This window comes from Vespa velutina, chromosome 11 (genome assembly GCF_912470025.1).
Source record: "Vespa velutina chromosome 11, iVesVel2.1, whole genome shotgun sequence".
Lineage (NCBI taxonomy): Eukaryota > Metazoa > Arthropoda > Insecta > Hymenoptera > Vespidae > Vespa > Vespa velutina.
Genome location: NC_062198.1, coordinates 1,260,023 through 1,287,671, shown reverse-complemented (window position 1 = coordinate 1,287,671; position 27,649 = coordinate 1,260,023). Strand labels below are relative to the sequence as shown.

At 33.5% G+C, this 27,649-nt stretch overlaps 3 protein-coding genes and 2 long non-coding RNA genes across 9 annotated transcripts; 3 read left to right on the top strand and 2 right to left on the bottom strand.

The window, feature by feature from the left end:
- The first annotated feature begins 2,736 nt into the window (after window positions 1-2,736).
- LOC124953007 (protein misato) lies at window positions 2,737-5,239 on the top strand. Of its 2 annotated transcripts, XM_047503772.1 has the most exons (6): window positions 2,737-3,023; window positions 3,111-3,191; window positions 3,294-3,740; window positions 3,815-4,619; window positions 4,697-4,883; window positions 5,101-5,239. In XM_047503772.1, exons 1-6 carry the CDS (start codon window positions 2,946-2,948, stop codon window positions 5,114-5,116), a joined length of 1,614 nt encoding a protein of 537 aa, XP_047359728.1. In that variant the 5' UTR covers window positions 2,737-2,945; the 3' UTR covers window positions 5,117-5,239. The 2 variants fall into 2 exon arrangements, with proteins under 2 accessions (XP_047359728.1, XP_047359727.1); XM_047503771.1 differs by lacking the exon at window positions 5,101-5,239 and having other exon boundaries at window positions 4,697-4,935.
- Window positions 5,240-5,387: 148 nt separating this feature from the next.
- On the top strand, window positions 5,388-8,674 carry LOC124953011 (calcium and integrin-binding family member 3). Of its 2 annotated transcripts, none has more exons than XM_047503781.1 (4): window positions 5,388-5,522; window positions 5,618-5,738; window positions 5,834-5,909; window positions 6,400-8,674. In XM_047503781.1, the coding sequence occupies exons 1-4, from the start codon at window positions 5,437-5,439 to the stop codon at window positions 6,615-6,617; spliced, it is 501 nt and encodes a 166-aa protein (XP_047359737.1). In that variant the 5' UTR covers window positions 5,388-5,436; the 3' UTR covers window positions 6,618-8,674. The 2 variants fall into 2 exon arrangements, with proteins under 2 accessions (XP_047359737.1, XP_047359736.1); XM_047503780.1 differs by having other exon boundaries at window positions 5,834-6,002.
- Window positions 8,675-9,346: 672 nt separating this feature from the next.
- Window positions 9,347-16,328, top strand: LOC124953014. The gene is made up of 3 exons (XR_007102084.1): window positions 9,347-9,451; window positions 14,042-15,091; window positions 15,276-16,328. It is a non-coding gene; the product is annotated as an uncharacterized LOC124953014 (long non-coding RNA).
- LOC124953012 lies at window positions 13,351-17,230 on the bottom strand. 2 transcript variants are annotated; one of them, XR_007102081.1, is made up of 3 exons: window positions 16,528-17,230; window positions 15,429-15,837; window positions 13,351-13,635 (listed from the first exon to the last, which is right to left on the bottom strand). XR_007102081.1 is itself a non-coding variant. In XM_047503782.1 (3 exons), exons 1-3 carry the CDS (start codon window positions 16,655-16,657, stop codon window positions 13,518-13,520), a joined length of 381 nt encoding a protein of 126 aa, XP_047359738.1. In that variant the 5' UTR covers window positions 16,658-17,230; the 3' UTR covers window positions 13,351-13,517. The 2 variants fall into 2 exon arrangements, 1 of the variants encoding a protein (XP_047359738.1); XM_047503782.1 differs by having other exon boundaries at window positions 15,429-15,561.
- A 5,317-nt stretch (window positions 17,231-22,547) lies between these two features.
- Window positions 22,548-27,362, bottom strand: LOC124953013. Of its 2 annotated transcripts, none has more exons than XR_007102083.1 (3): window positions 26,481-27,362; window positions 25,972-26,218; window positions 22,548-25,560 (listed from the first exon to the last, which is right to left on the bottom strand). It is a non-coding gene; the product is annotated as an uncharacterized LOC124953013 (long non-coding RNA). The 2 variants fall into 2 exon arrangements; XR_007102082.1 differs by having other exon boundaries at window positions 25,972-26,215; window positions 26,481-27,361.
- Window positions 27,363-27,649: the final 287 nt, after the last annotated feature.

Genomic DNA, 27,649 nt, shown 5'->3' with positions numbered 1-27,649 from the left:
TGCTTGAATATTAAATAGTTACTAACAAAGTGTAAACATATAATATAATTTTTCAATTTTATAAAGTATAATCGAATCGATTGTTAAATCAATTAGGTATACCCAATTGTTGCGCTGTTGGGAGTTTTACCTAGTAACTTTTCTCCATATTTATTTTAAGATGCGAAACAAAGATAGTAGAGTTTCTTCTCTATACGATCTTTGTGATTGGACGCTCTTCGAGACATTGATCGGAGCTCGTTGATTGGCTGTCGCTCCAACATACCCTGATGTCAATTTCATTTCAGTGTCTATACTATAAATTCATCACAGTTGTATTCGTCACGCTTTTACAGTTGGTAGATAAAGTTTTATAACCCTTTTTGCTTAATGTCAATTAAGTGAAATGTTTATTTTACGGATATTATTCTTCATTGTTCCCATGTCTTAACAAGGTTAACATGCAGATAGAAAGGTATAGTTTTTATATTATTAATATTATAACATATTTATTTTTCATAATTTGATTGATCACAATATGTGATGTTAATTTTAGATAATATAAACAAAATTATTTTTGCAGATGTAAATACAAATACAGTGAGCTAGGAAGGAGCTATTTTTATTTTTTCTTTCACTAAAAAAAAATAGAAGACTGAAAAGAAACTATTGAATGTATTGGAAAATCTTTATACTAAATCATTTAAACTTAAATAAAGAAATATTTAGCAATGATATTTTAATGATAATATGGAGAAAACATCTATAGGAATGTTATGGAAAGCTTTTGTAAAAAGTTCAAATGAGTCCCATGAAATATTACCAGAAAAAAAAAATTATGATCTAAATTTTCAAGGAGAAGAAGCACAGCTAGCATATGAAGAGATTATCAAACAAGAAGGTGAAATAGTTACGACAAAGAAACCTACATCTATAAGACTGAAAAGTAGTAATGCTCAGAACATCTTGCATACGAAATCACTATTAGATTCAGTTCAACCAAAGAAAACTCATTCAGCCGAAAATACAGTTATAAAAGTTACGATTAATGCTATATTAAAGGCTGTGGAACAAAAGGATTTGAAATTTTTGCAGAAACATATTACAGCAGAGAATGTTAATGTATCGGATGACTTTGGTTGGACTCCTTTAATGTCAGCCGCTTATTGTGGTCATTTAGAAGTGATTGAATTTTTGTTACAATTAGGAGCAAATAGAAGAATTAAAGAAAAATCAGGTCTTACAGCAGCGCAATTAGCTTTAAAAAGAAATCATTTGAATATAGTAGCTTTGCTTAGGAAAAAGCATGATTTTACAAATATTAAAACTCAAACTGATAAATTAGAGATAACAGAAATATCAAAGAATTGTAAGGAATGTGCATGTAATGACGAGGATAGTGATAAAGGCAAATTACAAGAAAATACAAATTTTTATTGTGACATATGTAAAAGAAATTTTCGAGAAACAACAGTGAAAAAGCATGAAGCTTCTACTTTACATATTTTTAATACAAAACCAAAACTGCCAAATGCAATATACGGTATATCAAAACAAAATAAAGGTTATCAAATGCTTTTAAACACAGGTTGGGATGAAGAAGGGGGTCTTGGACCATCTGGAAAAGGTATTAAATATCCAATCAAAACAACGCTTAAAATGGATCGTAAAGGTTTAGGACAACCTGGAGAAGTAGAATCTAGAATAACACATTTTATGCCTGGAGATACGAATGCGATTAAAAATGTTAGAATATATAAGCAAAAACCATTGAAAAAGAGAGACAGAGAAAAGTTACTTAACAGAGAAGCTAGGAAAGAAAGAGCGCTTCGTATTGCATTGTCTTAATGTAAAATTGCTTTTTACAATTTCACAAAATTCTATGTGAAACCTAAGACTGAATAGAAAATATGTATACTGTCGTAAATATTGCAAGTACATACTATTTCTTTGTGTTTAGATGTAGGTATCTTATATTTATGTTTCTGATTATTCATATTTATTGATTTTATCTGTTTAGTTGATACAATACCAACAAAAAAAGCTACAATGTTTGAAATAATATTGAAAAAAGTAAACAAAGAAATAATTGTTAGTTCATCAAGAATAAATGTCCAGCTGTAACATAACATTTTGATTATATAAGAGATCAAATTATAAAAGGAAGAAGATAAAAAATGAGAATAATTCTAAAACTGTTTTTACTTGATATTTTGAAACTTCAGTTATGTAAGATTAATTAACATTTTTTGAGATATTTATATTTTATATTTTATAAAAGTTTATAATTGTTATACTTTATATTTCAGATTAGAAAGATGTAACAGTCAAATTAATATATAATAAAATGGAGTAAGAATAAAAATTAAGTTAAAATATTAAAAAGAATAGAATTTCATGCGTTAATAGATAAAATATTAAACTATATGCAAAACTCATGATTCTTTATCTAAATTATCATAGTTAAAATAAGAATTTTGTTTATACTCATTGATCTGAATATTAATAATAATGATTTCATCTTTATAGCAAAATTATTTGTATTAAAGGAGCATCTAACTGTTATAAAATATTACAAAATGTTATATGTAGATATTATAAAAATGAATGTTTAGTTAAAAATACAATTTTCTATTTATTTTTATTAAAAATAGAAAATACCTTCTCCTATTATTGCCTCATTTTTTCCATATTTATTAATTATTACAGTGAGAGTAAATTGTTTTTGAATTATCACGAGAGAGGGCAGGATCATAGATTTGATTAGGTTAGTTGACGAAATATATCAAATTGTGGAGTTAAGTCGCAGAGTTTCAAATTATTTAACTTGTTACAAATATAATTGTTGTATTATATTAAATTACATAGAGTAATATTTTAATATTGATGAAACCCATATGTAACAAAATTCGAAGATTAAATTGATCTTCTTTGGGTTGTTGTTTTAAATAAGGAATTATTAAAAAATGACAACACGAGAAATATTAACGATTCAATTAGGTCATTACTCTAATTTTATTGGCACTCATTGGTGGAATCTTCAAGTATTATTGCAATTTCGTTAATCTTTGAATTATTTATAAATGAAATTATTTTATCAATACGTTTACTTATATTCGCATATGTTTTAGGAAACTAATTTTTCTTATGATCCTGATAATCCTTCAGAGATAAATCATGATGTTTTGTATAGAGAAGGAGAAAATTTCAAGGTAAAGTAATTGAAAAATTTTAAAAGAGGAATATAATTTTATATATTATTAAAGAAATTAATGTAAGACTGATTTTTTTTCTTTCTTTTTTTTTTTTTTTAGAAACAAGTAACGTTTACTCCAAGACTTTTATTAGTAGATTTGAAAGGAACTTTAGGTTACTTAAAAGAAAGTGGAACTTTATACAGTACTCCGCAACATGAAGAAGCATCTTCATTATTATGGGATAAAGAAAATGTAGAAATCACAAAGGAAAATACATTTTCTAAACCTGCCTTTATAGAAAATTTAGATAAACCTACAGAAGGAGCACAATCGCAAGATTTTAATCTTGAAAATTCAGTAAATACATGGGTCGACTACTTAGTGCCTAGATTTCATTCAAGAACAGTTAATACTGTAAGAGAATATGAACATAATAGTAGCAATCATCCATTTGATATTTACACCTATGGAAGAAATTTATGGAACACAGAACAATTTTCAGATGATTTTATAGATAGAATACGATCTTATGTAGAAGAATGTGATTTAATGCAAGGTTTTCAAGTAAATAAAAAGTGTATATTTTCTAACGGTAATACCACAAATCAAACATTATATTATTATTTTTTAAAAAACAGGTATTGGTTGACTCTACAGATGGATTTGCTGGGCTTGGTATATCATGTATTCAACACTTAAGAGATGAATATGGCAAAAGTATTTTAGCATTTCCTTGTATCAATGGTCAGAACACCGAACCATCAACATCAGACTTAGTTAAAGCTATTAACATAGCATTATGTTGGCAGCATATAGGAGAATACTCGTCACTCTTTAGTCCTCTTTGTTGCGGAGAAAGTGGTTGGCTACAAATGGGCACTCCTCGAAAATTTGACAATCTTACTTATGAATTAGAACTTAAATATCACACTAGCTCGATATTGGCAACTGCATTGGATACATTGAGTTTAAGATACAGACGGAAAGATTATCCTAATGTAATATTATCTGATTTATGTGCCGATCTTAATAAACTTGGATGGAAAGCAGTAGCAACCAGTCTAAGTTTACCCTTTCCAATGACAGTAAAGCGAGATTTAATAGACATATTAGACGATTACGAAGGTTCTTTATGGACAAGTTTGACACCCAGTTGTGATATACCAATGGATAAAAATATGCAAAGTATAGCATTACGAGGAATATCGGAAGATAGATTGAAGAGACCGATGCACGAGGCAATCAAACAAATGTCGAAACCTGCCTATAGATGTTCTACCGTACACGAAATGATGACGCTTTATTTAGCTTGTACATGTCATGCATCAGCAACATATTTGTCTACCATAAAATCAAGTCTCAAAATACAACAGCCGTATCCAAAAATGTTTAACACTAACGTTACGGAAACCGGAGATATAGCAGGATGGCCAGTAGGAGAAGGTATTATTAAATAACTACTATTATTTAATAAAAATAATGCAAATTTTAATAAATAAATGTACATTAATCTTTTGAAGATGTACGATCAGTTCCAGTAATGGCTGGATTACATTCTGGAAGTAGTCTTGCATCAATGTATGAGTCTTTACATAATCAACTACAAAGAATACGGAGTATTAAAAAGTTTCATGCTTTTACCGATTCTGGTCTCGAAGAGGATGAATTTTTAGACTGTTTGAATCATTTATTGGATTGTAAAGAAACGTACGAAGATCATTATATTTGAAGAGTAAAATAAAAATGCTAATTTTTTATATATATGTTTATGTATATGTATACATACGTATATGTATTTTATATATATATATATATATATATATATATATATATATATATATAAAATACATATTTATATATATAAATCAGTATTTTCATCATCTTTCACATGTTGAAAAGTAATATAGAGTTTTTATCGTTAAAGCGAGTCCTCGTTATAAGTGTACGATCCCGTATGAGTATAGCATCGTAATGCGTTATCTTAAATATACCTTAAAATATGATCCTCTATAACAAATCGACCCCGGTGAAGATGGGAGTGGCAAGACACACCCTAGTCAGGCTATATAATATCCTATCGAACATCCCAGAACGTAAAAGTCCGGTAACAACCCTTCAGTCACGATAAAATACATCTCAGAGGTAACTTCGTTTGATTTTTCTAAACGAAGTACTTCACTCGTTCTTTTTTTGTTGTTATTTTTCTTCGAAATCATTAACAAGAGAAAAAAGGAAAAGGAAAGAATTCAAGAAGCGAACGATGGGAAATAAAGTAGCTACATTCTCTGAGGAACAATTGGAAGATTATCAAGATTGTACATTTTTCACGCGTAAAGAAATTTTAAGGTAACTAAGTTGCCTTGAACTTTTTAGAAAAAATTTTGTATTATACATTATTTATATTTCTATTTCTTTTTGTTTTCTTTTTCTTTTTTTCCTAGAATATTCAAACGTTTTCGAGAAATGGGTGATCCAGGAATGGTTCCACGTACGATGACGTCACAGGAAGCATCAACTCTGCGCTTACCGCTGTCATGTCTGGCACGTATTCCAGAACTCAAGGTATATATTTAATATCCATGTTATTAACAATGAGTATATTTGATACAACAACAAAATGTAGGATAACTTTTTTTTTTTTTTTTTTTTTATAATAGGAAAATCCATTTAGAGAACGAATTTCAGAAGTGTTCACAAAAAGCAACAGAAGACAACAATCAGAAAATACCGAAGGTATTTGTTTCGAAGATTTCCTCGAGATGATGTCTGTCTTCTCAGAGCAGGCACCGCGGGATCTGAAGGTCTTTTACGCCTTTAAGATTTACGGTACGACTACGTACACGTGAACCGGACTAACGAAAGGACAGACGGATCGTGAGACTACTTCGAGGTCGATGTCGTTGTAGTTGCGAATTCAAAAAATGAATCGAATTCTTTCTTAACATTTTAATAATCGATTGGAATTGTGCATTTTATCATTTTAATATAAATTTTAAGATTTATTTTAAGATATAGTTTCTTTTTTTTTTTTTTTTTTTTGTTTTTGTTTTTGTTTTTGTTTTTGTTTTAAATTGAAAATTTTCAAATGACAATTATAATGATTGTAGATCATATATTTATTCTAAACGTGAACGTTCTCAAATACAACGGCATTTAAATTGATATGAAACAAATGAAAAGTATCGAATGATAGATTCAAAGAAACTTTAATTTCCTGTGATAGACTTCGATGAGGATGGAGTTTTAAGTGTCGGTGATTTGGAACGCACCTGTCGGCAGCTGATCCAAGGTGGTCTAACTAGCGAGGAAGTATACACCGTGTGTCAAAAAGTTTTAGAGGAAAGTGACATTGACGGTGATGGAGCTCTCTCATATCTCGATTTTGAACACGTTGTGACTAGAGCACCGGATTTCATCTCGACATTTCATATAAGGATATAAATCTTATCTCGTTTGATCAAGAGAAGAAAAAAACGAAATAAAAGTATCACAAAGTTAAAGAACTTACTCAATAGCAACTAAATACACGGATTAAATTGCGTTTAACGAGCAGCAGGAATAAAGACGCGTTCGTTTACAATTAATGGCGGCGAAAAAGCGTCATGGAAAAACATCGGCCAGTGAACGTTATTTCGCAAAACTCATGGGATAATTATTACCTTGGTAAGAGTCCGTACCGAAGAGTTACTACTATATACCCTGTTACACGTTACAGGCATACTTTCTTGCACGGGTTCTGCGAGTCGCCCCTGTTGAGCAACAACGAGCAATGCCGGGGATAAGTAAGCAGGCCATTCATTCTTCCTTTATACGAGAGTATCGGAGACCGTAGGAGATCTTACATAGGATTTTATGAGTTTAAGAAAGTCATAAGATACCAGGAGATCCTTGAGATTGACAATATTTTTATTTAATAATCAAATACAAAAAATATCAATGATGACTATCACATTAAAACATATAAAGGACACCTCTTAAAGAGTTAATCAATTATATTTCATAGATCATAATAAAAAAAAAAAATAGATACAACAAAGCTAGATATTTCATAGTTTAAATCTTAAAAGGTTTAAAAAAATAAGATATTAGTCAAGAATTAGATAGAAGGAGAAATTTTGATCAAGCTGGTTTCGCAAAGTTTCTTTCCCTCTCTCTTTTTCTCTCTCTCTCTCTCTCTCTCTCTCTCTCTCTCTCTTTCTTTCCCTCTCTCTCTCTCGACGACTTCAGAGATAGTCAGACTCTTGCGAGCATCGAGGAGCCATCGTGTACGAGCCGTCGTCCCTTTCGATCGTTCTCTCTCCTTCTCCCTATTTCTCCTTGTCTTTCTCTCTCTCTCTCTCTCTCTCTCTCTCTCTTTCTCTCTCCTTCTCCTTCTCCTACTGCTGCTGCTGCTGCTGTGGCGGGGTTTGGTCGTCTCAAAAAGCGGTCGAAATCGGAGATACCACCCTGTGGCACGGCCGGTTATAGTCGGCCGCACGGTAACTAACCGAGTCTCGAGACCAAGGCCATCCGGTCACTTCTCGTCCTCTCCACCAGTCTTGGTGTCCGACCCCTTTCCCCGTAGAAGCTTGCTCCGTGAGGAGGAGCAGGAGCCATTGCTTCAACATTTCAACATTTTCTCTCTCTTTCTCTTTCTTAGAATATACATATATGTATGCGTATGATGTGTATATATATATATATATATGTATGTATGGGATATATATATTTCTTTTAAAATAATCTTTTAGTTTTACTTGCTCATTTCATTGTTATATTTTACTTTAATCTTATTCCATACGATGATAATAGTCAAGAAGGTTAAATAAACTTAGTCAGTCTTTTTTTCTCTCTTTTTCTTTCTTTCTTCTTCTTTCTTCCTCTTTCTATCTGTTGGTTGTCGAGCCAACCGGCTTCCATGGCATGCTTCTATGCATTCTTCGGCCTCCTCGACGTGGCTCGTCTCGACAAGTCCAGAGCCCTCGGGGGCGGGCAAAGAGAGAGAGGAGGGGCAAGGGGGAAGGTGGAGGGAACAGACGAGATGAGAAGTCAGAGAGAAGAGGAATGAGAAGGCAAAGATCGCGGGTGGACGACGAGCAGAAAAAGGGAGAGGTGCTGGACTCTCCAGCCGATGGAGGGAGCTCAAGAAGTGGCGGAGGGCAGAGATTTGAACCTGACTTTTACGTCGGTCCCGCCAACTACGGACCCAGCTAAGGCCCTGGCGTGGGCGATCTCTTCTCCTTCAGAGAGTAAAAGAGAGAAAGACAGAGAGAAATCTCTCGAACCTTCGCAAGGGCCTTAACCTATACCTCTGTCATTGACACCTTTAGGGATTGTGATATTTCGTTATACTATTTTTTTTCGATCGAAAAGAATTCGAATTGAAAAAAAAAAAAGAAGAAAATAAGATCGAAAATTTCTATTAGCGTCAACGATATCTAACCTATCGTATGATTATATCTAATATATAAGATTATCGATAATTAAATCGAGTCTCTTGAATAAAAGAATTATATTTTGATGGATTTTGAACTTTCTCAAACCGGATTTGAAATATTTTTTATAACTATTTCTCTCTCTCTCTCTCTCTCCCTCTCTCTCTCTCTCTCTCTTTCTCTCTCTTTCTCTCTCTTTCTCTGTGTTTCTTTCTCGCTTATTTCTTACTGATATCCACACACATGCGTAAGTGCGTGCATGTATAAGAGAGTGTATTCGCAGAAAGCCGGTATTCGGATTTAACGCGAGTACATCAGCACACTTGGGGCTCGAGGAAACGTTGGAGGCAAATTCTTCGATAAATCATACCGGCGCCGGATGTATTATTTATTAGTTTGAACGTGGAGAAGACTGATCGCGCTGCTTCAAAATTATCGAAGCGATTTGATCACTCGCGCAATCTATACGAGCCTTGGCTCGTGATCTTGAATAGACTACATCAGAGAATGTGCGCGTTAATAAAGATCCGGGTCAGATATAGGAACGACAAAAATTCTCTCTCGTTTCTATGCAAATCGTAGGAGTAAAGGAGAGAACATTAGCTATCGTATATATATATATATATATATATATATATATATATATATATATATATATGTACATATACATATATATATATGTACATATACATATATATATACATATATAAGTACGCATGCGCGAAAAGATCCATTTACAATGACGTACAAATTCGATGGAACGAACGAGGCCGTAGCTCGATTTCACCGGACTCGCTTTACAGTTATACCACTTTGAACTAAGCAGCTCTTTTATCGGTCGATCTAAAATGCAGACAGAGAGTAAGTAAGAGAGAGAGAGAGAGACTCTTTATAACCCTATCGGATTACGTTAACCTGCCGATCTTCGATTTAATCTAACGTCCAAAAACGGATATACTTCGTGCGTGACGCTGACCGTGAGAGTCGTATTGTTTGAAATAAATTAAGCTTATCCCTCCCGCGATGTCATTTAAGACTAACGGACCGTAAATATATTTTACTTTTAGTTTGATAAAAAGATAATCGAGATAGGTGAGGTTAGGAGAATTTTCTTGTGACCGTCTCTCTTTCTCTTTCTCTTTCTCTTTCTTTTTCTCTTTCTCTCTCTCGAAAAAAAAAGATATTTAAAAGAGACGTTAGAATTATTTTCTTCATCATCTCATCTTGAGAAAAAGATATTAGAAAAAACAAGTTAGAACGTTTTCATCGTTCTTTTTTCTCGAAAATACATATTATAAAAAAAGAGGTTACAATTTTCTTAATCGTTCGTTAAAAAAAAAAGAAATTTGAAACAGAGAAGTTGAGAAAATTTTCTTAATTATTTATCTACATATATTTAAAAAATATATTCATGATTGAAAAAGATTGAGACAATTCTCTTGAACCTCTCTTTTGAAAAAAAAACATTAGAGAAAGAGAGGTTAGGACAATTTTCTTGATTATCTATCTCGTAAAAACAGCTAAGAAAGAAAGGTTAGGATAATTTTCTTGATCGTCCATCTTGAGAGAAAGAGAAAAAAACATATTAGAGAAAGAGAGGTTAGAACAATTTCCTTGATCATCTCTCTTGAAAGAAAATATTCGAGAAAGAGAGGTTAGAATAATTTTCTTGATCGTTTGTTCAGAATATTAAAAAAAAACTAAATAAATAAATAAAAATATCCGAGAGGTATAGGATAATTTTCTTGATCATTTGTTTAGAAGAAATATATATATATATATATATTCTAGACATATAAGGTTAGGAAAATTGTCTTGATCTGTTTCGAACCTTTGGCTGAATTGTTTCATTACTTTCTTCTACTATCATCGAAGACCTGTCTTATTACGCCTACTTGATTTTTGAATTACCGATTACATTGGCAAGGTTGCACATAGTCGAAATAATATTGGCACTCTTGCGGCCACATATCCTGGTGGTTTATAAGGAGGCGAGAACGTTTATACAGAGAGAACCGTCTACCAAAGAGGGGGAGGAAGGGTTCCAAGGAGTCGGTTGGCCAACGGAATGTGGCTTGACCGGCCGACCATCCCCCGTCTTCCTCTCCCGTGGACCCATCGAGAAAGAGTGGAAAAAGGAGAGAAGAAAAAGACCGAGAGAAAGAGAGAAAGATGATCGAGGAAGGGAGAGGAAAAGAAAGCAAGGGAGAGAGAGAGAGAGGGTTCAATGGTGGACAGAAGAAGATGCAGATACACGACTGGCCCAACCGCTTTTGGCTCCCTAATGGACCCCATTGGGGTTGCTCGAATATTCCTTTGCTATCTCGGACATCTACGCCATGGTATTCGTAATCCAGGAGGGTACAGTTTTTAACGTGCTATTCGAAATCTACCTACTTATGGCTAAATCTTCTAGTTCTCTATCTTATTAGGATCATCGTCAGAATAGTTCAGTAATCGGTATTGGTATTTTCAAATTGTTTGATTCTAATCATTAAATGAACAAATTCCTGTTAATACAAAAGAAAAAAATGGAAGACAATCCAAGTTTTCGTAACCTTGTAAACTGTTCGAATTTTATGTAAGCCGTGATCATTGTCCATACAGTATGTATGTACGTAACGTGTACATACGTATATAGATAGGTAGAATCGTATCGAACAAAGTGACTTAACGTGTAAGCATCGTCTTTCTAGGTGCATTATAAAATACTTAGGAACAACCTGAAGATTCCAGTATTAAGGTACATCGACGAAATAAAGTGCCATTAGATTCGTACGTACACGTTCTTTCCATTCACGGTTGTATACTCTCTCGTAAGTTTTAAATAGAATGTAATGCAGTTGGGATGGAGAGAAAGAGAGAGAAAGAGAGATTGGGGGAGAAGGTAAAGGGAAGATTAAGGGGGAGAGTACTCGTATGAGATAGGTTAGGTGTAACGATCATCGGCAAGAAGCAAGTTTTACCTTGCACGCTGGATTCCGTAATATACCTTACAAGATCGATGCACGCGATTATGCATGCCTTAGGCAAAGTTCTTTTCTCATCCGAGAATATCGTGGCTTCGGCGCGTGGATATTGTACGTATCTTTGATTGGTACTCAAAATTCACCGAATCGTTTCACACCTTCCTATCAAGCCTACGGTTCAATGAATAAGTATACATATAGAGCTAACTCAGTATTATTAACTATATAAGTAGATATGATTCGTTGATTAGAAGAAAAGTTTTTCGCAAATGTTTGTTATTATGTAATAAAGTAAATAATTTCTTGTTCATTAAGAGATCGATCTAATTCAATATTCTTCGAACTACGGAGATATTTCTAATGAGACTCTACTGAGATGATAATTATCGTTTATTTTATTATAAAATAAAAATTATCATTATTATACTCACAGTATGTGGTAATCGTTTTAGCCCACACACGTGTATTTGTTAATTGTATCTGTCAATACTGCGTAATGAACGTTACTATGTAATTTTGCTAGTATTTTAATTATACCTTATACGCGTACTGAATGTGAAGACATATTTTTTACAGATAAATTACAGATATGAAAAATGTAAAAGACACTGTAGTAGATGTTCGTTCAACTGATTTATCTATTTTCTTATTTATTTCTTCTTTCGAAAAAGAAAAAAAGAAACGAAAAATAAAAAATAAAAAAAAAAGAAATATTCCAAGTTCCACGAGTCACTGGCAAACATAACTTGCTATCGAGTCATTATTCTCTTCGTATTAGTTTTCATGATTAAGACGAACTGACGGAACACGATCGACCGATCGCGAGAGCCGGCCTTTCTGGAAAAGGCCTCTGAAACTATGGCGGTACTCAAAGCAGTTTCGCAACTGGTCGTACCTGGTAAATCAGCTTTCTGCTCGAGTACCACCTAAATTTATTCCACGAACGTTCCTTGCATTCGAAAGGTGCCGGGTTGTCCACGGAATATTACGCGATTTCCACGTTTTCGGTGAGGATTTGTCCTTCCATTTAGGTGTGTATTCGTACGCTTTCGCATCGAAACGAAATACAAGGATTTAGATATATTAGAATTGGCAACGTGAAAAAACTCTCTGATTGGTTACCGTCGAGGGAATTTTCTCTTTTTTTCTTGTCTTTTTTCTGTTCTTTTTTTTTTCTTTTTCTTTTTAACATGTGCGACTCCGACCGATCAATTCACTCGCTAATTAAATTCCCAGTATATATTAGTTTGATCAATAAGTTATGTTGAATTTTTGGTATTTTATATTTAAATAAAAATCATACTAGTTTTTTTTGCTGGAAATTCCGTAGTTATTTATTGCCCGAATAAATGCTATACTATTGTTTTATTTAGATATGAAATACTAAAAATTCCGACTCAAACATATCACATGGCCAATTAAATATTAGATCTACTGAAAAATTGTATTCGTTTTTTCACTAAAAGAAAATGATAATTTTTTTTATTGTTTATTAATATTTAATTAACAATGTAATCTCTTAAATAACTAATATTATCTTCCTATCTTAATGAAAACTGTAAAATGTTTGAAATGTTATTATCAACTAAAAAAAAATTAACTTTCTTCTCTTTTTTTTCAATAAACATAATATATAATATAATAATACATAATAATATTTAACGAATGATGTAATTTTTATTAATATTGCGAATTTTTTCATATTAATTGAAAATTAAAATCCACGAATCATTAAATTATTTTTAAATAAAAAAAGGTTTTTTTTTTAAATAAACTTAAAAAAAATTTTCGATAGATATAATATTTTATCGTAAAAAAATGGGAAAAGAAAGATAATACATTCCTTGTCTCATTGCTTCGAAATTCTGAATCGTCTTAATTAGCAAATCATTTGTCCAGTATGCCCAATACCATTTAAGATTCGTAATAAACGCTTAGGCAAGTTACAAGTGCAAGGATTAATTATCGAAGATGGCCGACGCTGATACGAAACGTTGTTGGATTTCTTCGTTCTTCTTTTCTTTTTCGTTTTTTTTTAATTGTTCCGTCCAATTACGGTCCCTTTCCCGAGACAAACTGAAATATACCGGAGGGCAGTAAGAAGTCGGGCTGATTTAACGAGACATCGGGGACCGCTTTCGAGTGACGGTAGATGGCGGTGTTTTAATCGATATCATACCTTCTTTCAAATATAAAATCAGTCTCTTCTTACTTAATCTCACTTTTTTTCTATATAAACAATTTTTATGTAAGTATAAAAACGAAGGAAATAATCTATGTTCATTTTATATAAAAATTATAATAACATAAAAATGTAGCTTAATTTGCAATTTAATTAAAGATTTAAAGTCAATTTTCTATGTCGAGTCAACAAGAAAGAAAAATAAAGAGAAAAAAAGATTGATCTCCTTGTGAAAAAGTCAAGCCGACTGTAAATAACTCTGCCAATCACCTCTCTAACCGTTTTAACGGCTACATTTAGATTTTTATACAACAACGAAAAGAAGAACGAAGGGGAATCATGAGGTGGTATAGCTAAGAATGAAGGTGGACGTAGATACGCACCGGAAGATGGTACGTAAAACTAAAGCGAATACCGGTTACCGTTCCTGGAGAAAAACGTAGAAGGGATATCGTCGAAGGAGCTACAGAAGCAGAGACATGGAAGGCGTATAAGAAAACGGAAGAAGAAGAAGAAGAAGAAGAAGAAGAAGAAGGCCAAGAAGAGAATAAAGAAGAAGAAAAAGAAGAAGATGAAGAAGAAGAAGAAGGGGAGGTAAAGTAAGATGGAGGAGATGAAGAAGGAAGTTATGTTCTCTATCTTTCTCTCTTTCTCTCTTGGATCGGCAAGGAGGAGGTCCAGAGCAGGCTCCAGATCTGCATAACCGGTATATACCGAGGGAACTTAGAGTACCTCGAGGCAGCATCGAGCGTGTCCTCGAGTCGTCGCAAGTACGCTATATCGTTTGGCTCGTCCTTATGTTGGAAGAAGTATAGAAGGATCTCGATGCGGAGAGAAGTAAGAGAGATAGATAGAGAGAGAGAGAGAGAAAGAGAGAGAGAGAGAGAGAGAGAGAGAGAAAGGAAGGGGTGAGAGGGAGAGAAAGGAGGCTGGCCATTCGTGTAGAGTGCCTTCGAGAAAGAGCACGCGTGCTGTATTCAACCTCGCAAACTGGTAAAGAGAAAAGCGTAGGCGAGAGTACGCCAAGAGACCGATGACATCATCTTGATGTTCTCCTTCTCTCTCTCTTTTTCTCTCTCTCTCTCTCTCTCTCTCTCTCTCAATCTTTCTCTCTCTCTGTCTCTCACTTATACGAGTATACTCTCGTCGACTTTGAGAATCTTCAACCAACGAATATCGTATATATTCTCTTTCTTTCTCTCTATCTCTCGACTTATAGCTTGGCTTCTGAATCTATGCGGATGCTGGGAAGGAGCTGTGAGATCTCGAACGAGTCTTTGATACTGAGCAACGAAGACTCGAAGAGAAAGTCTCTTTCTCTCTTTTTTCTATCTTATGGACAACGGAAAAGTTCGATATCATTTTTCTCCATTTTAAGTCATACATATATACACATGGTATATATATATATATATATATATATATATATATGTATATATAAATATATGTATATATATATATACCTACATACAAAAATATATAAACGTTTTATATATAAGAATACTTACTAAACACATGCATCATATTATTATAGTCATCAAACCGGAAATGATTATAGTCTACGATTAAGTACGCTGTGCGACGTAGTCACGGTTTATAAATTACGATGGGATCGTAGCTCGCAGCTTTCGCCAGTGGTCATTTGGATTACGAGATTTCTTCGTCTGTTCGGTACATACCTACCTACCTACGGCTCGTGGAGACTTCGATACTCGAATCGCCGCAACCGCAATGTCGGCCTCTCATCCATGCAACATCCTCGACCGCCATTACTAAGGCATGGCGGCGCCACGATTCTCCATGAATTCGCGAGCCGCGAACTAGAGAGAAATTGATCGTTCAATAAAATCTAAATTGCCTATTACCAACTTTTTTACGCCACTCCCCTCGCCCAATTTTTTTCTTTTTTTTTTAACCAGTTTTTACACCAATATCATTCAGTTGATATCTTTTATGACTTTATTACCTCTTATTTCTTTATCTTTTTAAAATCCAAGTTACAAGAAGATGATAGAGTCATTCTCATTCCTAGTTATTAGACTTTCAAATCTAGTCACGTGGAAATGGAGAGTTCTAAGCTCGAATTTCTTTGTCGGCTATACAGAAAAAAAATTATACAGCATGAAATCAGAATTTTCAATATTCCAATCTGGCGCCACTGATCGAACTTATACGTATATCTATGTATAAGTTACGTAAGATTGTGATTATGTTCTATTATATCGACGTTAGATGATTTCGAAAGTTCGAGCTGAAGAAAGTATAGAATTATTGTGAAAAGATTTAGGATATAAGAAGTATTTGAGATTTTGAAAGATCGAAATTTTATCTAAAATATAAAATAAATATGCATGTCAGCAATGGAATATTATTATTTATGGTTGCTTTTGCATGATTGTTAATAATTTACTTTATCAAATAGAAAATTTTATTAGAAATGAATAAAGAAGATATAATATACCGAAATAATTGTAATTAACGATCATCTTTACGTGATTGTTAATAAGTATAATATATCCAATAATTTGTATCTTTTTTATTACATATATGTATATAAAGAATATATTAAGAAATATATACTAGAGAAAAAAATAGATTCTATGTATAATGTTGAAAAATCATTTAGAATCTACCTATGTTTTTTAATATGATTAAAAATTTCTTAATCAATTTTCGTGCATAGTCAAAAAAACGGATGAATGCAATCCTATAAGTAATCCCTTCCCATAAACCTAAACCTGTGCCGGGACCTTTACGAATAAGGGACGAGACATCCATAAACTTACTTCGGATCTCAACGCTCACGGGGGTTCCCGATGGATTTTTCTTTTTAACAGAACAGGCAGGTGCGAAGCGATTTCTATAGTCCTCTCGTCTGTAACGGCCATGGCAACCGTCGACAGGAAAGCTGTTCATGTGGTATTCCTTCGAATCGAATATGTCTATTTAACGTTTTCCTTTCGTTTTCCTTTTTTTTTTCTTCTTCTTTTTTCTCTTTTTCTTTTTCCTTCATTTCTTCATCTTCTTAAATAAACACCGCTAGTTTGGGTGCATCATCAAAACTTGCTTTTATTCTAAATTCATTTTGCGACTCTTCTCCTCGTCCTGACAACTTTTTTTCCCCGTCTAGTTCCAAAGAATGAAGTTAAATCACGAATCACGACTTATCGGGATTTCATTCGAAGATGAAACGACCATAAACTTTTTGCTCGTTTGCAAGAAAATATATATCCGTGTTTTGAAAACGAGATGAGATTTGTTTAAGATTAAAATGAATCAAAGAATTTGGAGGTTAGAATATGATTTCTTCTTTCTTTTCTTTTTTTTGTTTGTTTGTTTGTTTACGCGTTAACAAGAGACTCATTACTTTATAGTTGCAATATTTATAATTATATCTTATCTTTTTCCTTTAATATATATGCAACGTAAGAAAACATAAGAGTAATCGATTAACATCGCTACTTCTATTCGAATCACTTTCTTCTGGACTACGCGTTTCTACTGCGTAAATCTCGGCACGTTCTTCCGCGTCGTTGGAACGAATAAGAATCAAGAGATTGGATTTTACGAAACGGCATTTAAAGTTTCGAGAATTAACTGTTTTTCAGTTAACAAATAACAAAAGAAGTAAGAAAATACGAAATTGTTTGAATTAAATATTTCCATTGCCTGAACTAAAAAATCTCATATATATATATATATATATGTATGTAGAGGTATATATCTAACTATGCACATAATGCTTCGAATTTCGTTTATTCCAAAAAATAAATGAATGAAAAAGAGGGATAGAGAGAGAGAGAGAGAGAGAGAGAGAAATTTAAAATAATGTAAAGTCAGGTGTGTATAAGGAAAACGAAGAAAAATAGTGTAGCAGCAAGGACGACGCACATCCGGCGGAAGTCGAAGGGCGTCAACTCGTGACGCCAGACACAAGGATTTAGCTTTGTACCTGGATGGTGGCAGGTGAACTACGAGAAAGAGAGGATATAACTGTACCCTTCGTAGGACTACCATCAAATTCTAGCGATGAGTATACACAAATTTTTCCTTCATAGATAATCCTATATTTCCTCTTAGGAGACGATAAGGAAACTCGTTTAACATTTTGAATAATGGTACGACGACTTTTCTTCGTAATAACTCGTTCATCTTTTCCCTTATTCTTCTTTAAAAAAAGAAGAAGAAAAAGGAAGAGAAAAAAAATATTTAATATCTTCGTCAAAATATATTTGATAATCTTTTATTATAGTAAATTTTTCGATACGGACAAAAGTAATAAAAGTAATAATTTTATTTTAATTCAATAAGATAAAAAAAGATATGATATGCTTTATATAGACGGAGAAATGTCGTGAGAAGAAAAAAGATAAAATATAAAAAGGAAAAGAAATAAAAATAAAAATGAAAATTCGCGCTTATTCTCGCTTACGGATTTCTCGCGTGAGTCATGAAAACGATGTCGAGTTCGACCTTCGAGGTCCTGGCACACACGAGCCGAACCGATACGCATGCGAAATTTCATTCACGTAAGCGTCACGTAGACTCCCTTAACGTTAAAATAACATTCCACGAATAAGGCACGATCGAGCGAGACGATGCCTGGACGAAATTTGCACAGAGTCCGTTGGCGTATGTATGTATCTCGGAATTCTCAGGCTGGGTCTTACCTGGACTGAGAATGGATTGGATAAATAGAAGGAAAGACGAATGCCGCGTGCATTCGAATTTGTAATGGCGACTGAAGATGACGATCGTTGGAGATTCACGATCGAATCGTTGGTATTATTTTATTTCGGAATGTTAAAAGAGGATATAGCGGATCGTAAGAGTTTTTTTAGATGACTTCACGAAAAAATTATGATCTTTGAGTCATAATGATTCGATTAGAATTAATAATCAAATCTGACGATTTATAAAAAATCTGTATTCCAAGGAGTTTCAGACGAACGTAGATATAATTGATTTTTGTTCTTTGAAAATTGAAATCAACTGATTTCCTAGAAAACTTTCTAGGAAATTGTGATCTTTGAGTCATAATGATATCTTTAGAATTAATGACCACACCTGATGAACCATGGAAATCTGCTTTTCATCATGTACAAATTTTTTCGAGGCAAAATTGCACTTTCATCGAATCACAGGCTCGCCCCATGTAAGAAATGATGCTTATGCATCGTCCAACGATGCACGTATTTTCTTTCCCACATGCTGGAAATGGATGACACGTCTACCTTTCAAGGAACTTCCCAGGATTCCCTTTCGAACGAAGTCGACTGGCGGCTTCGTAACCGATTTTACGCGGCTAGGTAGGCGTCACTTTACTTGCCGATTTTATTGCTCTCGTAAAATTACTCTTTCATAATGTTTCTCACATCGATAGCAAATTGATCTTTTCTTTCGAACTTTTCTAACTTTTCTTTTTTCTTCCTACATACATAACGCGCTATATCTTATTAATATTTAATAAAAATTGTAATAAATCAAATTAATTAAATTAATTAAAAAGAGATTAAAAACGTGTTGAGAAAGGCCAATACAATTTAATGATTCACCGACATCAGAGAGCACGAGTATTCTTTGGCAATTAACAAGCATGAGGCCAGCGAGTCGCGTGTCGCAATTTTTCTGCGGTTGGCTCGATGTGCATCCGGGTTGAAGTATCGTTCAACGAGACGGTATGCATACTAGAGTGATACAACGTACATATGTAAACGATCTCATGTTCACAAATTTGAGTAAGGACAATTTAACATTTGGAACTTTGATTCCACGAATCTCTCTCTTTCTCTTTCTCTCTCTCTCTCTCTCTCTGTCTTTCTCTTTCTCTCTCTCTCTCTCTCTCTCTCTCTCTCTCTCTCTCTCTCTCTCTCTCTCTCTCTCTCTTTCTCAAGCAAGATACGTTGGGATTCCCAAGAAGAAATAATAGGGATCGTCTGATCGAAGAAATCAGAGAGAGAGATAGAGAGAAAGAAAGAAAGAGAGAGAGCAAAAGAGAAAGAGAGAGAGAGAGTGGGAGAAAGAAGGAGTAAAAGGCAAGCTCGTTAAACTCGCAACTCCTCATCGGTGAATCTTGAAGATTTACGAGCAGGATCACGAGGATTAACGAAAGCAGACAAGAGAGACTTGAAGATTTTCCATCTTTCATTCTTCTGGCAATCTCATGATGTAAAAGGGAACATCGAATTCTCTGGAAGAATCCTACTGGTCCTTCGATACGCAAGGTGCAGCAACAGCACGTTTCTCTTTCCAAGAGAAATATTCGAGCTGAGGGGGTAACAGCGATAAAAGGGACTTCTCTTTCTCTTTCTCTTGGAGTATAGAAAAAGAGGAAGAAGTAAAAGAAGAAGGCCGTACCCTTCTCGTCGTCGTGACGTCGGCGATTTTCTTCGAAAAATAAGAGGACACAGTGTCTACGTAGGTATATAGCCACGAGGCCGAGCCTTCACCTCGATCACCCTATATATATATATATATATATATATATATATATACATATATACATATTATACACATACATATATATATAGATATATATATAGTATAGTATAAATATATATATATATATATCTATAGTATATATACATATACCTATATAAACGTACGAGACGTATATATAAGAGTATAGGTTGCAAAGAAGAAAGAGAGAAAGAGAAAGAGTGAAAAGAGAAGAGGGGAGCAGGCGCGAGAGATCGGTAGAAGAGGGGTCATTGGTTGTTCGCTCAACGTATGGGAATCGTTATGGACCGACTATAGTCGTTGGAATGCGTCCTTTTTTTCCTTTTTGTGTCTCCCCGGTATACCTGGCGGCGGCGGTGGCGGCGGCGGCGGTGGTGGTGGTGGCCGCCGCTCTCGCTTCGTGTCGGCGTCGGCGAACCTCTTGCGGGCAATCCTGTCGGCCGGCGACCGGTAAAACCACGACTACTTATGTGTAAACGTGCGCGCATGTGTCTGTCATGTATGTGTGTACGTGTACGTACGTTATATGTAGAAGAAGGAGGATCCAACGAAAGAAGGTAAAAGAAGAGATGGGGGAGGGTGTACGAGAAACGAAGGAGCAATGCGCGCGAGCTTACGCGAGAAAGTACGAAGATTCACGAACCGACAATATTGCCAACTCGCGCCAACTTGAGAAAGAAAGAAAAAGAAATATATATATATATATATATATATATATATATATATATATATATATATAACATGGAGAGAAAGAGAGAGAGAGAGAGGGAAAGGAAAAGGAAAAAAAAACGTCTTTGTTTTCTATGAAAATCCCATCAATACAATTTATTAACGTGAACAAATATAGTAATAAAATATCGAAAATGTTTTTTTCTATAATAATCCTTTATATTTGGCGAATAGAAAGAAGTGATACGATTTATTATTAAATAGGTTGTTGAAAATGAAAGAGAGAGAGAGTGGGAGGGAGGGATGGGATCAGAGATTAAGAAAACAAAAAAAAAAACAAAAAAAGGGGGAGAAAAAGAAGAACAAAGCGACAAAGAAGAATCCGCAAAACGGGCAACGAGCGAAACCGAATTCACGGCGTGGCGAGAAAAAGAGGGACGATCGAGCGAGGAGAGAAGAGACGTAGGTAGTGGAAGGACAGGTACGAGACGTAGTTTGCGCGCCTGCATACGCTTCTCCGGAGAACACAGAGAAAACGAGAGAGAGAGAGAGAAAGAGAGAGAGAGAGAGGGATAAAAGGAAGGAGAGAGAGAAACTTTTTTCTCGTGGTAGAACGGTCGACGGTTTCGATGACGTCATGCGCCGTCGAGATTTGAACGAGCCAATCACCGTCGTCGGTCCGACACCGACGATCATCCAGAGTAGGGAAGAAACCTGTCGATTGGTGGGGGTCTCGACGAGCATGGAGGGAGGGGAGGTCCGCGAAAGGTGCGTGCGGCCCCAGACGTGGGGCGCGGGGCCAGTTGATCAGTGAGTGCGGTAGTGATCTCATCTCGTACCGCGCCAGGTGTAAACTCTTCTCTTCTCTCTTCTCTCTTCTCTTTTCTTCTCTCTTCTCTTCTCTTCTCTTCTCTTCTCTTCTCTTCTCTTCTCTTCTCTTCTCTCTTTTCTCTTTTCTCCTCTCTTCTTTTCTCATCTCTTCTCTGATTTTCCTTCTTCCTTCTTCCTTCTTCCTTCATATTCTAATCCACGAATATTCTCTCATTCTTTGTGCTTTTGCTTGAAAAGGAAGAAAGAAGCCTGGTTAAAGGACTTTAACGATTTATCTATCGAAAATGGTATGGATCATCATAGATCTCATAACCGATCGAAACATCTCATGCAGATTTTCTTCGCTCATCCTTAATCTTTCTACGTATATATGTAAGTTGAGAAATTTTGTTTTTCTTTTTTCTTTCTTTTTTTTTTTTTTTTTAATTCTTTTTTTGTTCTTCTTTCATATTATAACTTGTTCAATGATCTTTTGAACGAATAAATCGATCTGTCATTTTAATTTGACGTAATGTCGATGGAAAGACGATGGAAAGAATTTTTAACTGGGAATAGAATTGTTGATTTATTCTAAATTATAAATATTCATTTTGTAAGGAGGAGAGAAACACGCTTGGAACGTTCTCGAGGTCTTTGATCAGGACGAAGCACAAGGTCGTGGCATCTACGCGAGAAGAACTTACCTTTGCCATTTTTCTTTTTCTTTTTCTTTTTCTCTTTCTCTTTTTTTTTTTTTTTCTTTTTTTTTTTTTTTTTTCCTTCATAATCCCTGTTCTTCTCTGTCTTCTTTTCTTTTTTTTTTTTTTCTTCAATTTTAATTCAACATTATATTATAAATTTCTTGCTGCCTTATTTTCTTTAATTTCTTTAATGTTTTTATCGATAATCAATTAAATTTTCAAAAAAGATAGGAAAGAGAAAAAGTACGAAAATTTCAACCTCCAACGAAATATCAGATTGAATGGTTATCGTTATCGATCGAGATTAGAAATTTCCGTTAACATTTTTCTACAAGATAAAAGATGCGATTCGACGATTCCTTGCGTGGTAAAAGATTAAATTAGTCCGCGTATTTTATATCAGACTATATATCTTTAACTTCGAACTATTCTTTATCCATAGTTATTTTGGTTTGTTTGTTCCTTTCAACTTTTAAGTTAAGTTTTCGAACGAATAAACATTAACTGATTTAGATGAGAATCCTGTACCAAGAACGGTGAAATATAGTATTCTCGTTATCTCGACATTGATTCCATGCTGTTTTTGCCGACATAGCACAACGTTCGCACTCTCGGTTTGATCTTGAAACCTTTTTTTCTTTCCTTTTCCTTTTTTTTTTTTTTTTTTTTTTTTTTTTTTTATTTTTTCTTTTTCATTTTTTTCTTTCGTTATACTCAATTTTTCTTAGATCTTAAGAATGTCGTTGTTAATTGCTTTAATTATTTTCTTTTCGATGATCACACAAAATTTTCAAAATAGCGTGTATAAAAAATTTTGCAAAAAAAAAAAGAAATATAAAAAAAAGAAGGAAAAGAAAGAAAAAAAAATTCGATACGAAAACGTAAATGTTCAGCATTTTCTCAGATGACTATTAGTCATCGTCGAGTTCTAATCCACGACTAATTTGCAAGTCGGTTATATAGTTTATGAACATATTTTAAGTCACGTTCGTATTATGTATAAGTTTATTCGTCCATAACGCTAATCAATGCATCTACTTACATTTCAATTTATTTATTTATGTGTATACATCGAAAATTCACACGCTTAGGGCATGATACATGTACAATATATATATACACACCTAACTATTCGTAATATCTTCCTACGTTTTCTCATGAAAGTAAGGAGGAACCTCACTCAAACAGGATGGACAAAGCCAACCGTTTCGCTACGGTCCTGACTATTACATACGTACATCCATACATACACGCTCATTTATTTCTCCGCTTCGACCCTGTTAATATCACGTACGATCTCCGTTCTGCCAGTGAATGCGTTTCAGCTTTATAGTTTACGGGTTCACGGTAGGGCGAGCGAATCCACGATGCGTTCCTGACACAGAAACTTGCCACGAAATTTTACCTAAGAAATTAGTTGAATACTTTTTTTTTTCTTAACGTAGTTAAGAAAAAAAAACAAAACAAAACAAAAAAAAAAAGAAAAACGAGATATTTGCATTATTCGAAACTTGACCTTGAACAATAAAATCGAACGATTAGTTAGATGTTTACCAAATCAGCACGTACTTCGTCTGATTCTATATTTCAAGGTCGTTTACGAAAATCCATAAATTTTTTTATGACTTTTCTTTCCTCTTTCTTTTTAAGTTAGATAAGTTCTTTGTATTTGATCCATCAAGTATGTCCCATATCAACTTAATGACGATTTCTTCTACCTGGCTCGTTTCATTTTTACATATGCTGATATTCTTTTGTATAAAATTAAAGTCAAGTAGTAAAGCAATTTCTTAAGCATGCTTTTCGTTTTTTTTTTTTTGTCTTTTTTGTTTTGTTTTTTTTTTTGTTTCTTTTTTTTTTTTTTTTTTTTTTTTTCTTTCTCCAACTAGCACGTTTGATACATGTGCGAGATTTAATGTATTTACGTTACGTGTTGAAATGAGATGCTTAGCTTGGCTTGCCTTGCTTGTTTTCTTGCTTGCTTGCTTCGTATCTATTTGCTTCATTCACTTTTAAATATTACATGTTAAGCGCGTGTAACAACGAAAAATGTAAATTTTGGTAATGCTAAAAAATATATTCTTTCGGACAATTTATCGTGGACCTTGAAATTTCTCTAAAACGTTATGTTTTTTGATATTCCAATCGATCTTATCTCATTCGGAATAATATTAGAATACGCATTCGACGTATATTGAAATATCCGAATTTCAATTCGATAATACAAATTTCCCGCCTTTCGAAGGAGAATTATAATCATTCTTATTCGGTAATAATATCTCGAAATCGATAATAACAATAAACGAAAGCACTTTTCTTCGTACTATCTCGACAACGATGATGCAGCTGTGTTTGCATAAATGTCGATGATATGATATAGTATTCTTGAAATAAAAAAAGAAGATATATATATACTGAAATGACTATATCTTCTTTCGAATCAACCTTTTCAATTTCTTTTTTTCTCTTCCTTTCTTTTTTTTTTTTTTTTTTTTTTTTTTTTTTGTAAACATAAAAGCTACTTTTCGATTGTTGTTAAAATTTTAACAAATTCGAACGATTTTTATTATCCAAAGCCTATCATATATTTTAATATTTTCTAATCGATGAAGTTAACGTTTTCATATTATAATTTTTCATTATATTTTTAGGTTAGATTTCTTTTATATCCTCCCCTTCCCTCTCTTTCGTATCTTATTTCGGGATTTATCGTATCTTATATCGAGACTTATCCTGATAATGGCAACATGCTTTAAGCCGCCGGTTTTTCATCGTGGAAAGACCAAAAACCAGGAAACTAGCGAATCACCCGCGCATAGCTAGTATTTTTGTCAATTATCGCGATCAACAAGTGTGTTGAAGCTTATATGTATATATATATACATACATACACACACACACATATATATATATTCTCTTAACTTAGTGGTTGCTGACGACTTGATCAGTTACGACCTGGTCGACAGTGTGTAATGGCTCTTAAAGTTAGTTATAACAACGTTGGTAGACAAATGAACGAATCGAAGGTCGACTTATCGCAAGAGAAAGAGATAGATATTTACCTGTGTTTACCGTAGGTACGTGACGCGTACGATTTCACGGTTTGGATAAGATGGCCGGCGTGTCAATAAAAGAGAGAGACCAGAACGTCGTTTCGTGAGCTTCCTCGTGTCCGCGTACCTGAGAAAAAAGGGAAAACATCGTGTAAAAATCACAGATGTGTGTTGTGTATGTGTGTGTGTGTGTGTATGTACGTTCAAGCAAAGTCGCCATTTCTTCATCACTCTTCAAGCTCGTTCACATTTACTTCAAGAAGATTTTTTTAATATATATAAAATTTTTATTATTATTTATATATAATGTTAATTAATTACAAAAAGAAATAAAAAGAAATTGTTGAAAGTCGATATATATATATATATATATATATATATATATATTATTTTGTCGGTAACGAAAGTAATAATTTTTTTATGTTAGTAACTAACTTATTACGAGAAACTATTATAAAATAATTGTTTATTCGGACTTTTTGTCGCTTATTGTTTATCGAGCTTATAGGACAAATGTAAATTTTAAATGATTACTTACCGAGTTCTTATACTTTTGTTAATTTTCTGTAACGATCTTAAAAAATCGAGCGTGTTCCTTTCGAAAACAGAAAGTTTTTGATATGTGCGTGTGTGAGTGAGAGAGAAAGAGAGAGAGAGAGCGAGTGGATTGGAAAATAAAATAAGATCCGGACACGCGCGAGCAATATGGCCAGATCATAACTTTCTCCAAATGGAGGTTCTTACGAAACTCCTATACTGGTTTACAATCGACTCGACCCACTCTACTAAGAGAAGAAATTTTTTAATCTGTGTTACGAAAATACCATTAATCGATAATTATACTTTGTCAAGTTAGATGTTGTGAGTAAATTAGTTTGTAACTTTAAAGGAATGTTTGATATTTTTTCTTTTTGTTTTCTTCTTTTTTCATTTTTTTCATTTTTCTTTTTTTTTTTTTCATTTTTGTTTTTATCTTTATTTTTTTGTTTGTTTTTAAATTTATAAAGAAATTAATCTTAGGAAAAAGAATACTTTGTCGTTACTCACGCTTATATTGCATATTCTGTTCCAGGAATCAATTGGCGCCATATCTAAAGTGACGCATTTTCCGATAATTTGAATACATTCATTTTAACGTGGAATTATAGATGATACTTGCAAAGATATAAGCTCCTTCTAAGAGAAATAATTACATCGTCTAATTGCACTCATTAATTAACTTCCACTAACAAGTTTCGTAACAATATGCTATTAAAATAACGATTCTGCTCAACTTATATTATTATTCGTCTTGCTTAACATAACTTTTAAAATATTAATTAATAAATTAATTAATTAATTAATTAATTAATTTACATAAATGTTTGCAGTAATTTGCAAAGTGAAATTTTTACTAAATTTTATATTGCGCTTTAATAAATATCATTACTTTTTTTTTTTTCGATTTCTTTCGTTTCTCAATGAAAAATTATTTTTCTAGCCTAAAAATTTATCTCGTGTAACAATTTTCAGATACTAGTTTATGAGATTATACCGGCTTGGACCTTGTCTCTCTCTCTCTCTCTCCTCTCTCTCTCTCTCCTCTCTCTCTCTCTCCTCTCTCTCTCTCTCTCTCTCTCTCTCTCTCTCTCTCTTTCTTTCTCTAAGCCACGGATTAACTTTCACTCTGAAATGTCAACGACTGTGTTTCACTTTTCACAGACACCCGACGTGCATATCAATCAATTCATGCAGTACGACAAAGGAACGATTGTTATAAAACGATTTACAATTTCTCTCTTATCTATTTCCTTTTCTGTTGCAGAAAGAAAGAAAAAAAGAAAAAGGGAAGGACGAAGAAAAGAATTCGAATACAATACGAAAATATTTTTTATTTGCCTACGACGCGGAAGAGAAGCTGTCACTTATTCCGATGCAAAATCGACGAGTCATCGATAATGACAACATATGAAAATAATTTATATCGAATAGAACTTATCGAAACCGGTACAAACGATACGAAAATATTAAATAAAATTTGTCTATTTGTAAAATAATATTATCGCGTTTAGTTAATGAAAAAAAAAAAAAAAAAAAAAAAAAAAAAAAAAAAAAAAAAACGATACTAATTATTATAACGCAAATAATATGAAAATTGATTTAATTTGATTATATTTTTGAGGAAGAAAGAAGAACAAAAAAATATATTTTTCTGATGACACCCAAAGGATGAGAAG